General features: G+C 53.5%; 1 protein-coding gene across 1 annotated transcript in view; it reads right to left on the bottom strand.

Annotated features, from left to right (window-relative positions):
- dnah1 (dynein, axonemal, heavy chain 1) overlaps positions 1–14,110 on the bottom strand; it is a 267,942-nt gene that overhangs the window by 78,254 nt on the left and 175,578 nt on the right. Inside the window, exons 41-43 of the mRNA XM_042339689.1 lie at positions 10,641–10,742; positions 7,845–7,985; positions 6,653–6,813 (exon numbers count right to left, since the gene is read on the bottom strand). Coding sequence (XP_042195623.1) covers positions 6,653–6,813; positions 7,845–7,985; positions 10,641–10,742 — 404 coding nt within the window. The remainder of the gene's footprint in view (positions 1–6,652; positions 6,814–7,844; positions 7,986–10,640; positions 10,743–14,110) is intronic.

Genomic DNA, 14,110 nt, shown 5'->3' with positions numbered 1-14,110 from the left:
GGCCCGGCCACCGATGGTAGGGCGATTGGGGCGGGGGACGTGGAGCAGACCGGAGCCGGAGGAACGGAGGGTACGGGCAGGTAGGTAGGGGGATAGTAGGTTGGAGAGGTAGGAGGGAGCAAGGCCGTGAATGGCCTTGTAGGTGAGGATGAGGATCTTGAAATCAATCCTCTGGGGGATGGGGAGCCAGTGGAGGCGAGCGAGGGTGGGAGTGATGTGGTCCCGAAGCCTGGTGCGGGACAGTACACGAGCTGCAGAGTTCTGAATGACCTGCAGCTTGTGGAGGGAGGTGGCGGGAAGGCCGGCGAGGAGAGAGTTCCCATAGTCCAGCCTTGAGGTGACAAAGGCGTGAACCAGGGTTTCAGCAGCGTGAGGGGTGAGGTACTGCCGTAGTCTGGCGATGTTCCGGAGGTGATGGAAGGCGGTGCCAGTTGTGGTGCGGATGTGAGGGAGAAAGGACAGCTCAGGGTCGAACAAAACGCCGAGGTTCCTGACTGGCTTTGAGAGGTGGAGAGTGCAGCCTTGGATGCTGATGGTGTCGGCGCCTGAGGTGCGGAGGCGCTGACGTGAGCCAATCAGGAGGGCCTCGGTTTTTCGCACGTTGAGCTGAAGAAAGTTGTCTCTCGTCCAGGACTCGATGTCGGACAGGCAGCTGTCAGGACATCGGTGGTCGTGGAGTTGAGAGTAGAGGAGGAAAGGTAGAGTTGGGTGTCATCCGCATACATGTGGAAGTTAACCCATGTCTGCGGATGATGTCACCAAGGGGGAGCATATAGAGGGTGAAGAGGAGGGGACCGAGGACAGAGCCCTGAGGGACACCACATGAGACAGTGCGGGGGGTGGAGGAGAAGCCATTCGTCGAGACAAAGTGAAGACGGTGAGAAAGGTACGACCTAAACCACTCAAGGACAGTGCCTTGAAGGTTGAGGTGGGAGGACAAGCGGTGGAGTAGGATAGCGTGGTCGACCGTATCGAATGCTGCCGATAGGTCGAGGAGGACGAGGAGGCAGAGGGAGCCCTGGTCACAGATGGTCAGGATATCATTGGTGACCTTGACCAGGGCAGTTTCTGTGCTATGGGCAGCACGGAAACCTGACTGAAGGGGTTCGAAGAGTGAATGGGTGGAAAGGAAAGAGCGCAGTTGGGAGGCGACAACTCTTTCCAGGACCTTGGAGAGAAAGGGGAGGTTGGAGATGGGCCGGTAGCTTGATAGCTGCGACGCATCAAGGGAGGGTTTTTTCAGGGTGGGCGTGATGGTGGCAGTTTTTAAGGGAATGGAGACAGAGCCAGAGGAGAGGGACAGGTTTACGATGTCGGTGATTTGTGGGGCAAGAAAGTGGAGCTGGGAGATAAGGAGTGGAGTGGGGATGGGGTCAAGGGAGCAGGTGGTTGGTTTTAGGGATAGGATGCGTTTGGTGACAGAGGGTGGGGAAACGGGTACAAAAGTGAGTAGGGGAGGATGGGTAGCAGTCGGAGTGTGGGAGTGAGGGCAGTGAGAGTGGGTGTTTTTGGGGGCACTGTGTGTGTGGGGGGGGGGCAGTGTGTGCGGGTGGGCAGAGTATGGGGCGGGGCAGTGAGTGTGTGGAGGCCAGCGTGTGTGTGTGTGGGGGGGGGTGGGCAGTGTGTGTGGGGGGTAGCAGTGTGTGTGAGGGGGGCAGTGTGTGCGGTGTTGGCAGTGTGTGTGGGTGGGCCGGGTGTGTTTGGGGGAGCACTGAGTGTGGGGGGGCAGTGTGTTGGGGGGGGGGGGCAGTGTGTGTGGGGGGCAGTGTGTGTGGGGGGCAGTGAGTGTGGGGGGCAGTGAGTGTGGGGGGCAGTGAGTGTGGGGGCTGCAGTGTGTGCCGTGTTGGCAGTGTGTGTGGGGGGCAGTGTGTGGGGGAGGGCAGTGTGTGCGGGAGTGGCAATGTGTGGGGGGGGGCAATGTTTGTGGGGGAGGGGGCAGTGTGAGAGGGGGTGGCAGTGTGTGTGGGGGGCAGTGTGTGGGGGGGGCAGGGGTGGGGGGGCAGTGTGTGTGGAGTGGGGGGCAGTGTGTGCGATGTTGGCAGTGTGTGTGGGGGTGTGGGGGTATGGGGTGGGGGGGGGGGGAGTATGTGCGTTTGTGGGGGGGCAGTGTGTGTGTGGGGGCAGTTTGTGCGGGTGGGGCAGTGTGTGTGTGTGGGCAGTATGGATGTGTGTGGCAGTGTGTGTGGGTGTGCCGGGTGTGTTTGAGGGAGCACTGAGTGTGGGGCCGCAGTCTGTTGGGGGTGGCAGTTTGTGTGGGGGGGCAGTGTGTGTAGTGGGGGGCAGTGTGTGTGGGGGGGGCAGTGTGTGTGGGGGGGGGCAGTATGCGTATTTGTGGTGGGTGCAGTGTGTGTGTGTGTGTGGAGGCCAGCGTGTGTGAGGGGGGGTGTGCGGTGTATGTGTGGGGCAGTGTGTGTGGGGGGGCAGTGTGTGTATGGGGGCAGTGTGTGTGTGGGGGGCAGTGTGGTATGTGGGGCAGCGTGGTGTGTGGAGAAAAGTGTATGCAGGCGGGGGCAGTGAGAGTGGGTGTTTTTGGGGGCACTGTGTGTGTGGGGGGGGCAGTGTGTGCGGGTGGGCAGATTATGGGGCGGGGCAGTGTGTGCGGTGGGGGGCAGCGAGAGTGAGTGTGTTTGGGGGCCAGTGTGTGTGTGGGGAGGCAGTCTATATGTGGGGCAATGTGTGTGGGGGGGGCAATGTGTGTGGGGGCAGTATGTGTGTGGGGGGCAGTGTGGTGTGTGGGGTAGTGTGCGTGTGGGGCAGTGTGCGTGTGGGGCAGTGTGCGTGTGGGGCAGTGTGCGTGTGGAGGACAGTGTGTGCAGGCGGGAGCAGTGAGAGTGGGTGTTTACAGTAACAGATCTGGGGCCAGGGGGAGGGGGGGGGGAAGGTGACCAAAGGCGCGGTCGAAAAGAAAGGTCTTCAGCCGAGACCTGAAAATAGGAAGAGAGGGGGCGAGGCGAAGGGAGTGAGGAAGGGAGTTCCAAAGCCTCAGGGCATAGTGGCTGAGTGCACAGCCACCGAGGTTGGAGCGGAGGATTTGGGGGACAAGGAGGAGGCCAGACCCGGTGGAACGAAGGCAACGGGCACTGTTTCGAGGAGAGGTAGGGTGTTGCAGAGGAGTGGAGGAATTTGAAGACAATGGTGAGGATCTTGAAGTCGATCCTCTCTGGGACAGGCAAACAGTGCAGTCTGGGTTGGAGGAGGGCGTTTGAATAATCCAGCTGAGGTGACAAAGGCATGGACCAGGGTTTCGGCGGCTTTTGGAGTGAGGTATTGGCAGAGACGGGCGATGCGTCGGAGGTGGAAGAAAGCGGTGCTGGTGAGGGACCAGATGTGGGGGAGGAAGGATAATTGGAGGTCGAACCTGACGCCTAGGTTGCATATGGGTTCGGAGAGTTTTAGTGGGAGGTCGGGTAGGTGGAGGAGGTGAGAACCGTGTAACTTTAGACACTGACGAGAGCCAAAGAGTATGGCTTCCATCTTGTCAACTTCAGCTGAAGGAAGCTTGCGCTCATCCAGCCCCTGTCTGACAGGCAGCTGACTGAACATCAGGGGACTGGGGGTCGCAAAGAGAGGTGGAAAAATAGAGTGGGGTGTCGTCCGTGTACATGTGGAAGTGTACCCCATGTCTGCGGATGACATCCCCAAGAGGGTGCATGTAGATCAGAAAGAGGAGGGGGCCAAGGATGGATCCTTGGGGTACCCCACAGGTAACCAGGTGAGAGCGGGAGGAAAAGCCGTTTGTACTGATGTACTGCTGGCGGTTTGTGAGGTAGGACTCGAACCAGGAGAGAGCGGTCCCACTGAGGTGGATGACAGAGGAAAAGCGGTGGAGGAGGATGGCGCGATCGATTGTCGAACGCGGCGGAGAGGTTCAGGAGGACAAGGAGGCAGAGGGAGCCCTGGTCACAGATAGAGAGGATGTCGTTTGTGACTTTCACAAGCGCAGTCTCTGTACTGTGGGCGGAAACCGGACTGGAGGGATTCGAAGAGGCAGTGGGAGGAGAGGTGCGCACATAGTTGGTTTGGAACAACGCGTTCTAAGACTTTTGCAAGGAATGGCAGGTTTGAAATAGGGCACTAGTGGCTGGGGTTTGAGGGATCTAGGGAAGGTTTTTTGAGGAGAGGGGTGATGACAGCAGTTTTGAGGGGGCAGGAACTGATCCAGAGGAGAGGGACTGGTTGATGACGTCAGCCAGTAGTGGGCAGAGGGGGGGGAGCTGGGTGACCAGCAAATTGGTGGGGAGGGGGTCGAGGCAGCAGGTGGTGGGTTTCATCGAGGTGTTGGTGGATGAGAGGGAGGAGGGAGAGATGGGGAGGAAGGAATGTAGGATAGAGGTCGCAATACGAGCTGAAGATGGGGAGGGTGAGGGGGATGGAAAGGGTGTGGTGGTGGGTGACAAGAGGCAGGTGGATGGGGCTGCCTGGCGGATGTTCAGTATTTTAGTTGAAAAGAAGTCCATGACCCCCTCGCACTTGGCATTTGATACAAAGATTGAGGAGGCCTGAGGGGGTGCACGGAGGAGGCAGTGGGTGGTGGAAAAAAGGACTTTGGATTTGCTTTTTGACTCCAATATGATGTTGGAATAGAAGGCCGTTTCTGCATGGTAGCTGTGGAGATCCTCGAGCCACAGTTGCTGGTGGACTGTCAGGTCAGTTTTCCGCCATCTGCGCTCGAGCAGCTGGGTTTGGGTTTTTAGGCAGCCAAGATGGTTGTTATACCAGGGGAATCGGGTGGGTTTGGAGATGGTCCCGGATTTCAGGGGGACGAGTGAGTTGAAGGTGGAGGAGAGGCGATCATAGACCAGCTGGACGGCTGCTTCAGGATCTCCCCGGGTGGAAGGCCAGAGGGATAGTATATTTGATGATGTGAGGGTCTTTGTGAGGGTCTCAGGGGGTAGGAGGAGAGAGGGACGTGAGAGGAGAAGGAGATGAGGAAGTGGTCCAAGATGGCCTTGTCCACTATACTAAGGTCGCAAATGTCAAGGGCGTGGATGATTATGAGGGCATGGTCTCATATGGGAAGGGTGAGGTTTAGGGAGAGGAGGGCAGTGAAATCAGAGGAAGGCGTGCAGGCGGAGTTTAGGTGGAGGTTGAAATCGCCCATTATGAGCAGGCGCTCGGAACAGAGGGACAAGGAAGAGAGGAGAGTAGAGATGTCTGTGTGGAAGGAGTTGGGGGGCTTAGGGGTGCGGTAGACCAGGAGGATTTTCAGTGGGAGACAGCGATGGAAGAGGGTGAGGTGCTCGAAGGAGGGGAAGCAGCCAGAGGAGTAGGGGGTAAGACCAAGGGAGGCTTTGGAAATGAAGGCCACCCCACCACCACGTTGGTTTCGACAGGAGGTGTGGTGGAAGGTTTAGCCTGGAGGGGAGGCTTCCACTAGGGGGATGGGGTCATTGGGGGAGAGGCAAGTTTCGGTGAGCCCAAGAATGTTGTGGTGCTCGTCCAGGATGAGGTCGTGGATGGTGAGGGCTTTATGTGAGAGGGAACGGACGTTTTGGAGGGAAATGCGAATGGGTTTGCTGGAGGGAGGAGAGAGAGAGATCCGGAAAGGATTTTTGGGTGTACAGGAGAGATGGTTGTGGAGAGTGGTATGAGTGGAGAGTTGGGGAGGGTACGTATGAGGGACGGGGAAGTTGGGTTTGCCTTAAGGAGGCGGTTTGAGCGGAGGGAGTGAGTGATGGGACACGTGGGGTTGCTGCTCTGGGACAGCCAGTGCTGGGAGCCACGATGGGCCCCAGCAGAGGATGCCCAGGCTGGAGCAGAGGGAAGTGGTGATGGGGTCAAGGAGAGAGAGAAGGCGGGGAGGGCGGTGGGAGAGAAGGACAGTGGGGGAGTAGCAAATAGAGTGAGGTGTGAGGAGAGACATTGAGAGTGGATGGGGAGGCTCTGGTCGGGGCGGCAGCCTAAACACGCACTCAGAGACCGGGAGCGAGCAATCAGCGGGACAGCATCAGCCCTTAGGCTGTGTGGTCACGGCTGGGAGGCAGTGACGGGGCTGCCAAGACATTGTTGTTGTGGCTGTTTAGCGTTGTGAATCGCCCCCCCACCCCCGCACCCCCCGAGTGTTTATGTGGAGCAGTGTGTGTGGGGGGGGCAGCGTGTATGGAAGGAGGCAGTGTGTGTGGGGGCAGTGTGTGGGGGAGGACGTTTGTATGGGGCGGGCAGTTTGTGTGGGGGGGGGCAGTGTGTGGGGGGGTAGCTGTGCATGTTGCTGGGACAGTGTATGTGTGTGTGTTGGGGGGCCATTGTGTGTGGAGGGGCATTGTGTGTGGGGGGACAGTGTGGGGGGGGGGTAGTGTGTGGGGGGGCAGTGTGTGTGTTGGGGGCCTGTGTGTGTGTTGGGGGCCTGTGTGTGTGTTGGGGCCTGAGTGTGTGCGGGGCAGTGTGCATGGGGGGGCAGTGTGTGCGGAGGGTCAGGGTGTGTGCGTTGGGGGACAGTGTGTGTGTGCTTTGGGGAGGCAGTGTGTGTGTGTGGGGGGCAGTGTGTGGATGTGGGGCAGTGTGTGAGTGGGGACCCTTGTGTGTGTGTGAAAGTGTGTTTGTGTGGAGGGCAGTGTATGTGTGTGTGTGTGGAGGGCAGTGTATGTGGGGGACAGTATGTGTGTGCGGAGGGTAGTGTGTGTTTGGAGGGGGAGGTATCTGCCTGTGAGCTCACCTTTTATCTACTTTGCTGTCAATGAAGTCCTGAGTCTGGTTAGCTGATGTCCGAGCTGAGAAGATGAGGAAGTGGGAGATGTATTCCAGCGGCATCTTCTTAAGCAGCTTGTCTGAGATGTTCAGTGTCTTCCCAGTCCCTGTTGGCCCCACACACAGCACCTGGAAACACAGCAATACAGCTCACTGGGCAAGCTGCCCACCCAGCCACACACTGGCCCCCACCCCACCCCAAACACACAGCCCCCCACCACACACACACTGCCCCCCACCACCACATACACTGTCCCCCCACACACACACTACACACACACACTGCCCACCACCCCACACACACTACACCCCCACCCCATACACACACACTGTCCACCCCACAAACACACTGCCCCCCACACACACTGCCAACCCCCCCCCACACATACTGGTCCTCACACACACACTGCCCCCCCCCCCCCACACTGCCCCCCTACCCAGACACACTGGCCCTGACACACACTGCCCCCCACACACACTGTCCCCCCAAAATACACAGAGCCCTCCACCCACACACTGCCCCCCACTCACACTGCACCCTCACACACTGTGCCCCCCCACACACACTGCCCCCCGACACAGCTAAACTGCTGCCCCCCACACACATATACTGCTCATCCCTCCCCTCACATTGCTCCCACTTCACACTGCCTTACACTGATTACCCATTCCCTGCCACACTGCTCCGCTCCTCACTCAGTGAAACACTCAGACCACTGGGCTTCAGCCTCCAGCAGGTGTCTTACCCAACCTTCAAATGCGGGTTCACCTCTGCTCCCAGCTGTTCTTGCACAGCTAGCTCTACATGTGGTCTGCACAGTAACACTTGCCTCAGCGCTCTATCCAGCAACCTGGAGAGCCCCAGAAGCGTGCGCGTGGTTTATCTTTAGCAGAAAGGGGAGTTATACAAAGCTGGGTTGGTTTGCACAGAGCTAGGGCCAAGGATACAAACAGAGGCTTCTCTGCTCAGTGGGTAAATCAGTCCATCAGTGGAAAGAATTGCAAGTCTGTCCATCGTAGTGCTAATCAACTCCTGATAGAAATGGTGATTAGCAGAGAGATCCTAGCCTGCCTGCTGTCACCAGCTTCTTGCCAACACTATTGTATACTTCACACATGGACTGTAATTAACAGCTGGTGGAGACTGACAGTGAAAGTACCGGCTTCTTGTTGCTCAGGAGCATCATTAGGACATGGGAGGTGCGGATGGTGTCCTGCGTGGGAACGATGATGTCAGAGTAGTTGGTGTCCGGGGTGATAGTTACACTTGGTGATGATTTTGTCCACTTCACCCACTGGATCTGCAACACAAGAGGCACGTGACAGCCCCGCTGGCCGAGCTCCCCACATGATTGCTCTCATCCCATCCCACTGCACCTTTCCTATCATGTCCGCACTGGGGCCAGCTTTAAAGAACAGAAGGCCATGCAGCCCATCATGTGAAATATCTGTCTAGTGCTCTCATAAGCTAATATGGATTCGGCCTTGAGCAGGGCATTCCATAGCCAATCAGCTACCTGCAAAAACATTCTCATGTCCACCTTTGCTCCTTCCCCTCAGCTATTCCAGTGAAACACCAATCTGTACCTTAATCAGCAGTTAGAAAGTTCTCCCAGTTGATCTGTCTTCTTGCCAGCTTTCTACCTGTTTTATGTGCACTGCTTCTTCTCCTTGAAATTTGCCCTTTTCCAGTCAACAGTTGAACTGTTCCCTCTTTTTCATTGTTTACATCAGGGATGTCCAAACTTTTGGCTGCTGCAGGCCGGATTCCCTATTTGAGAAAGGTCCATGGGCCATATCCAATCCAAGACCATTTCCAACATCCCAACTTTCACTCCCTCACTCCCTGGTGAATGTCCTCCTAGGGCGGTGGCAGGAGCTAGCAGATTGGGGCACACAGCGCAGAAAGTGGAAAAAGTACCGACCGTTACTGCAGTCTGTCAGGAAGACAAGCGAGTCTCTTATCAACCGGGCCCTTAGCAACTGCATCGGCTCCTGTCACAGCAGATGGTGACCTGCGCGGCTAATTGGGAGAGAAAGGGATTGCGAGTGGGGGAGAGGGGCAGAGAGAGCGGGAAGAGGAGAGAGAGGTGCGGGGGAGAGCTGGACCTGCTCTCTCTCTCACACACATACACTCTCTCTCAATTACTCTCTCTCTTTTCCCTCTCACACTCCACCTGCGCCCCCCCCTCCTCCCTCTCACACACTCTCCCTCTCTCAATTATAGAATCATAGAATTGTACAGCACAGAAGGAGACCATTCGGCCCATCGTGTCTGTGCCAGCTCTTTTAAAAAAGCTTCCAAATCAATCCAACTCCCCCACTCTCTTCCCATAGCCCTGAAAACGTATCCCCCCAAATAATTATCCTCTCTTAAAAGTTCTGATCGAATCGTCTTCCACCATCCTTTCAGGCAATGCATTGCAGATCAGAACAATTCCCTGTTAGATAACAGGTACTACTAATGAGCCATTTGGTGAGCAAAGAAACTAAGCCTAAAGTGAGAGCATTGTCTCCAGGCAATAGCCCCAACTATTTAGCAGCAGCTGCACACCTCTATAAATCTCTCAACGCAGAAGTGTGTTCACAAACCCAGACTTCAGCTTAAACTTCCCACAACCTGGAAAAAGGAGATTTACCAGGATGGTACCAGGAATGAGGGACTTCAGTTATCAGGAGAGGCTAGAGATGCTAGGATTATTCTCCTTGGAGCAGAGAAGGTTAAGGGGAGATTTAACAGAGGTGTTCAAAATTATGAGGATATTCGATAGAGTGAACAGGGATAAACTATTTCCACTGACGGGTGGGTCCAGTGGATACAGATTTAAAATAGTTGCCAAAAGAACCAGAGGGGAGGTGAGGAGAAATGTTTTCACACAGCGTGTTTTTCGGATCTGGAATGCATTGCCTGAAAGGCTGGTGGAAGCCAATTCGCTAACAATTTTCAGGAGAGTAGATAGATAGATATTCGAGGACGACAAATTTACAGGGCTTTGGGAAGAGAGGGAAGTAGTAGGATTAATTTGGACAGCTCTTTCAAAGAGCCGGGACGCACACGATAGGCTTAGAAAGGTAATCTTCCATATCCTTTCTAATGATTGATTCCATAATTTTTCCTACTGTTGAGCTCTGGCTCAGTCGTTGCTAGGTGTTGTCTTGTCAGCTTGTGAACATGTGAACAACATCTGCTGCTTCCAGTTTGTTGGACCCTCCCTCATAACGTGTTGTCAGTGCGCACAATCATATGCCTTGTCCCCAGAAGTCCCCTGGCTACAGTCCTTTGTTAGTTTTAAACCCTTTACGTCCATCCAGAATCTGAGCCTCCCTTATATACTGGACCTTAAACAATGTTTGCTGGGTGTGGGAGTAGGATTTTAGTAGTTATTTAATATGGTTGCTGTCTCTAGTTCAATCTCTTTTCCCCCCCATTTAAATCTGTTTTAAGTAGTTTTAACATTTTCCATGACTACCTTCTTACTGTTGCAATGTTGAAAGAATTTGGCAGTTATGTTTTACACTTGTTGCTGTGGCCTTTTCCAGTTCTCTCTTGGTTTCCCTAATCTCTATTTTATCCTCTTTGTGTACAGTCTTGCGTTCAGCCCAATGGTCACCATCTCCTTTCTCCTTACGAGCTTTATAAAGTTTCCTTTTCTTGTTTATCTTTTTATTTTCCTATTGATCAATTTCGGTGTATATTTGTTTATTTTGCACTTGGGTATATACTTGGTCTGCGGGCAACAACAACAAGATTACATTTGTATAGCGCCTTTCACTTCGGGAGGTGCTGGACAGTGCACAATGTCCATGTATCCTTAACTAATCTGTCCTTGAGCATTGCCTCCCAGTCTGACTCTGAGTTAAGCCTTGCACCCTGATGTTTGCCTGCCTAACATTCTACAGGTGAATTTGGTTACATGATGGTGCTGTTTCCCCATGTCACACTGAATGTCTCTTACTTCTTGAATGATATCCTCGTCATCATCTGCCTTGCTTATGATTCCAGCTTCGTCCAGTCTGTAGTCAAACACCAGGCCCTCCTCAGGGAAGCACAGCTCAATCTACCCCAAAACAGTGTTTCACATCAAGTTAATTTTCAGAAATGTCAACATTAGCAAATCACATAAGGTTTGACACAGGCCCATCCCCAGAGACAATCTCTGTGGGCAGATCAGCATGGGTTTACTCGGCCTCCTCTCACTGCACTTGCAGTCGTTGAAAGTTTTTTATGGCTGATGACAGTGAGTCGCTGCATAGACGTTGCTCCCACACCCTCTGCACCTCTGCTCTCTCCTCTCCCTTCAGCTCATCTCCCCACTTCATCAATTTAACATATTAAACAAATAAATGGTGAGGTTAGGAGAAACGTTTTCATGCACAGAGTAGTTAGGATGGGGAATGCCCTGCCTGAAGCAGTACTTAAGGCAGAATCCATATTTGCCAGCAAGAAGGAACAAGACAAATACCTTAACAAGAGTTAGCTACAGGAGTGTGGGGTTCACTTCACGTAATGTCAATGTCAACATTAGCAAGTCACCTAAGGTTTGACATTTCATGCTGTTTTAACTTAAAGAGGACTGAAAGGATTGCTCTTAAAAGAGCAGTACAGACCCAATGGGTTTTCTGTGCTGTAAATTTCTGTGATTGTGTCTTGCCTTCCCTTATCCCCTTATCTTATCTCCCATTCTCTCCTCTTTCATCTCTTCAGGCTAGTAAATCATTGGTGAGAAAACTGCTGGAATTGATTTTAAGGCAAAAATTAATAACAACAACTTGCAGCCTCCACGCCAGGCAGCATCTCAGAGCGCCTAACAATGGTGGAGCCCAAGGCCGAGTTAGTGGAGGGGGAAGGTGAACCGGAGGCGTAGTCGAAAAGGAAGGTCTTCAGGCGCGACCTGAAAATGGGGAAGAAGGGGGTGAGGCGAAGGGGTTGAGGGAGGGAGTTCCAAAGTTTCGGGTGGAGCGGAGGTTTCGGGGGACGCAGAGGAGGCGTGGGGAGAGGAGGTTAGAATGATAGGGGGCTGCTAAGGAATGGAGGGATTTAAACACTAAAGTGAGGATCTTGAAGTCGATCCGTTTTGTGACAGGGAGCCAGTGGAGTTTGGCAAGAACTGGAGTAATTGGGGTACGAAGATAGTTGTGGGTGAGAATGCGGTGGCGGAATTTTGAATGAGCTGGATTTTGTGAATAGGGGAGGAGGGGAGACCGGTGAGGAGGGCATTACAGTAGTCCAGCCTAGAGGTGCCAAAGGCATGGACAAGGGCTTTGGCAGCTTTTGGGGTGAGGTATTGTCGGAGACAAGCAATATGGCGGAGGTGGAAGAAAGCGGTGCTGATCAGGGACCGGCTGTGGGAAAGGAAGGATAACTAGGGATCGAACCTGACGCCTAAGTTGCGCATGGGTTTAGAGAATTTTAAGGACAGGTCGGGTAGGTTGAGGAAGTCAGAACTGTGGGATAGAAGACGTCGATGGGAGCCAAATAGTATAGCTTGCGTCTTGTTGACATTTAACTGCAGAAAATTTGCGCGCATCCAGCTCCTGATGTCTGACAGGCAAGCTGACAGAACATCGGGGGACTGCGGGTCGCAGCTAGAGGTGGAAAAGTAAGAGTTGAGTGTCATCCTCATACATGTGGAAGTTAACCGATGACATCACCGAGAGGGAGCATATAGATGAGGAAGAGAAGAGGGCCAAGGATGGATCCTTGGAGTACCCCGCAGGTGACTGGGTGGAAGCGCGAAGGAAAGCCATTTGCAAAAATGTAGTGCTGGAGGTTTGTAAGGTAGGACTCGAACCAAGTGGATGATGGAGGAGAGGAGGTGAAGGAGGATGGTGTGATCGACTGTGTCCAAAGGGACGGAGAGGTCCAGGAGGACGAGAAGGCTGGTCACAGATAGAGAGGATATCGTTTGTGACCTTCATGAGCGCTGTCTCTGTACTGGGTTGAAACCGAACTGGAGGGGTTTGAATAAGGTGTGGAGGGAGAGGTGTGCGTGAAGTTGGTTGGCAACAATGCATTCCAGAGCTTTGGCAAGGAAGGGCAGGTTTGAGATAGGGCGTTAGTGGCTGAGGTTGGCGGGATCGAGGGTAGGTTTCTTAAGGAGGGGGGTGATGACTGTGGTTTTGAGGGTGAGTGGGACTGATTCTACTGATAGTGTCTGCCAGCAGTGGGCAGAGGAGGGGGAGCTGAGTGATCAGCAGTTGGTTGGCAGGGGATCGAGGCAGCAGGTGGTGGGTGTCATTGTGATGATGGTGGATGAGAGCGAGGAAGGGGAGATGGGGGCAAATGAATGTAGGATGGGGGCCGTGGTAGGAGCTGAGGATGGGGTGGGTGAAGGAGATGGAATGGGGCTGGTGGTAGGCGACACGGGGCAGAGGGATGAAGCAGCCAGGCAGATGTTGCCAATTTAATAATAATAATAATAATCCTTGCATTTGATACAGTGCTTTTCACGTCTTCTAGACATCTTAAAGCGCTTCACAGAATATGCTGTAAAGCGAATTGACCGTATACTTGTGGGCAAAACCCGGCAGCCAATTGCGCACAGCGGTGTCCCACAGACAGTCGTGGATTGAAAATGACCAATTAAATTTTTTTGTTTTGGAGGGATTAGGCGTGTGGAGTAAGGAAACTTGCCCAAGGTTTCCCCTGCCTGGAATTGAACCCAGGTCTCTTGCTTGCAAGACGAGTTCTCTAACCACTGAGCTACAGGAATCTGTGCTTGGGAGCTTGGGAGATGAGGGCCACCCCGCCGCCACGTTGGTTTGGCCAGGGGGTGTGGTGGAAGGTGTAGCCAGAAGGGGAGGCTTCCTTTAGAGGGAAGGAAGTCCATGACCTCTTTGCACTTGACTTTAGCTGTGATGATTGAGGGTGCTTGAGGTGGCGCATGGAGGAGGTGGTGGACGAATTGCTTTCCCTGTGGTACTCTTATTCCGCAAGGGAATATGCGACCGCTGAGAATTTTGCACTACAACCTTAAATATTTGCCACTGTTGGTCTACATTTTTACCTCTTAATCTTATTCTCCAGTCTATTTTACCTAAACCTTCCTCATACCTACAAAATTAGCCCTATTTAAATTCAGAATACTTGCCTCGGATTTAACTATATCCCTCTCTAACAATGCAGAATTCAATCATTTTGTGATCACTCTGCCCTAGAGAATTCTTAATACCTACACTGCCAACTAGCCCTGTTTCGTTACACAAAACAAGGTCTAGGATGGCCTGTCCCCTAGTTGGTTCCTCGGCATGCTGCTCTAGAAAGTTATCTCTCATACACTCAATGAACTCTTCTTCTGACCTACTTTTGCCGATTTGGTTTTCCCAATCTATGTGGAGATTGAAATCACCCACTATTATCGCTTTACCTTTCCTACATGCTCCACTGATTTCTTGATTGATACCCTGTGCTATATTGTGATCGCTG

The sequence above is a fragment of the Callorhinchus milii genome, unplaced genomic scaffold (assembly GCF_018977255.1).
Source record: "Callorhinchus milii isolate IMCB2004 unplaced genomic scaffold, IMCB_Cmil_1.0 Scaffold12, whole genome shotgun sequence".
Classification (NCBI taxonomy): domain Eukaryota; kingdom Metazoa; phylum Chordata; class Chondrichthyes; order Chimaeriformes; family Callorhinchidae; genus Callorhinchus; species Callorhinchus milii.
This window is presented reverse-complemented; position numbering and strand designations above follow the sequence as displayed.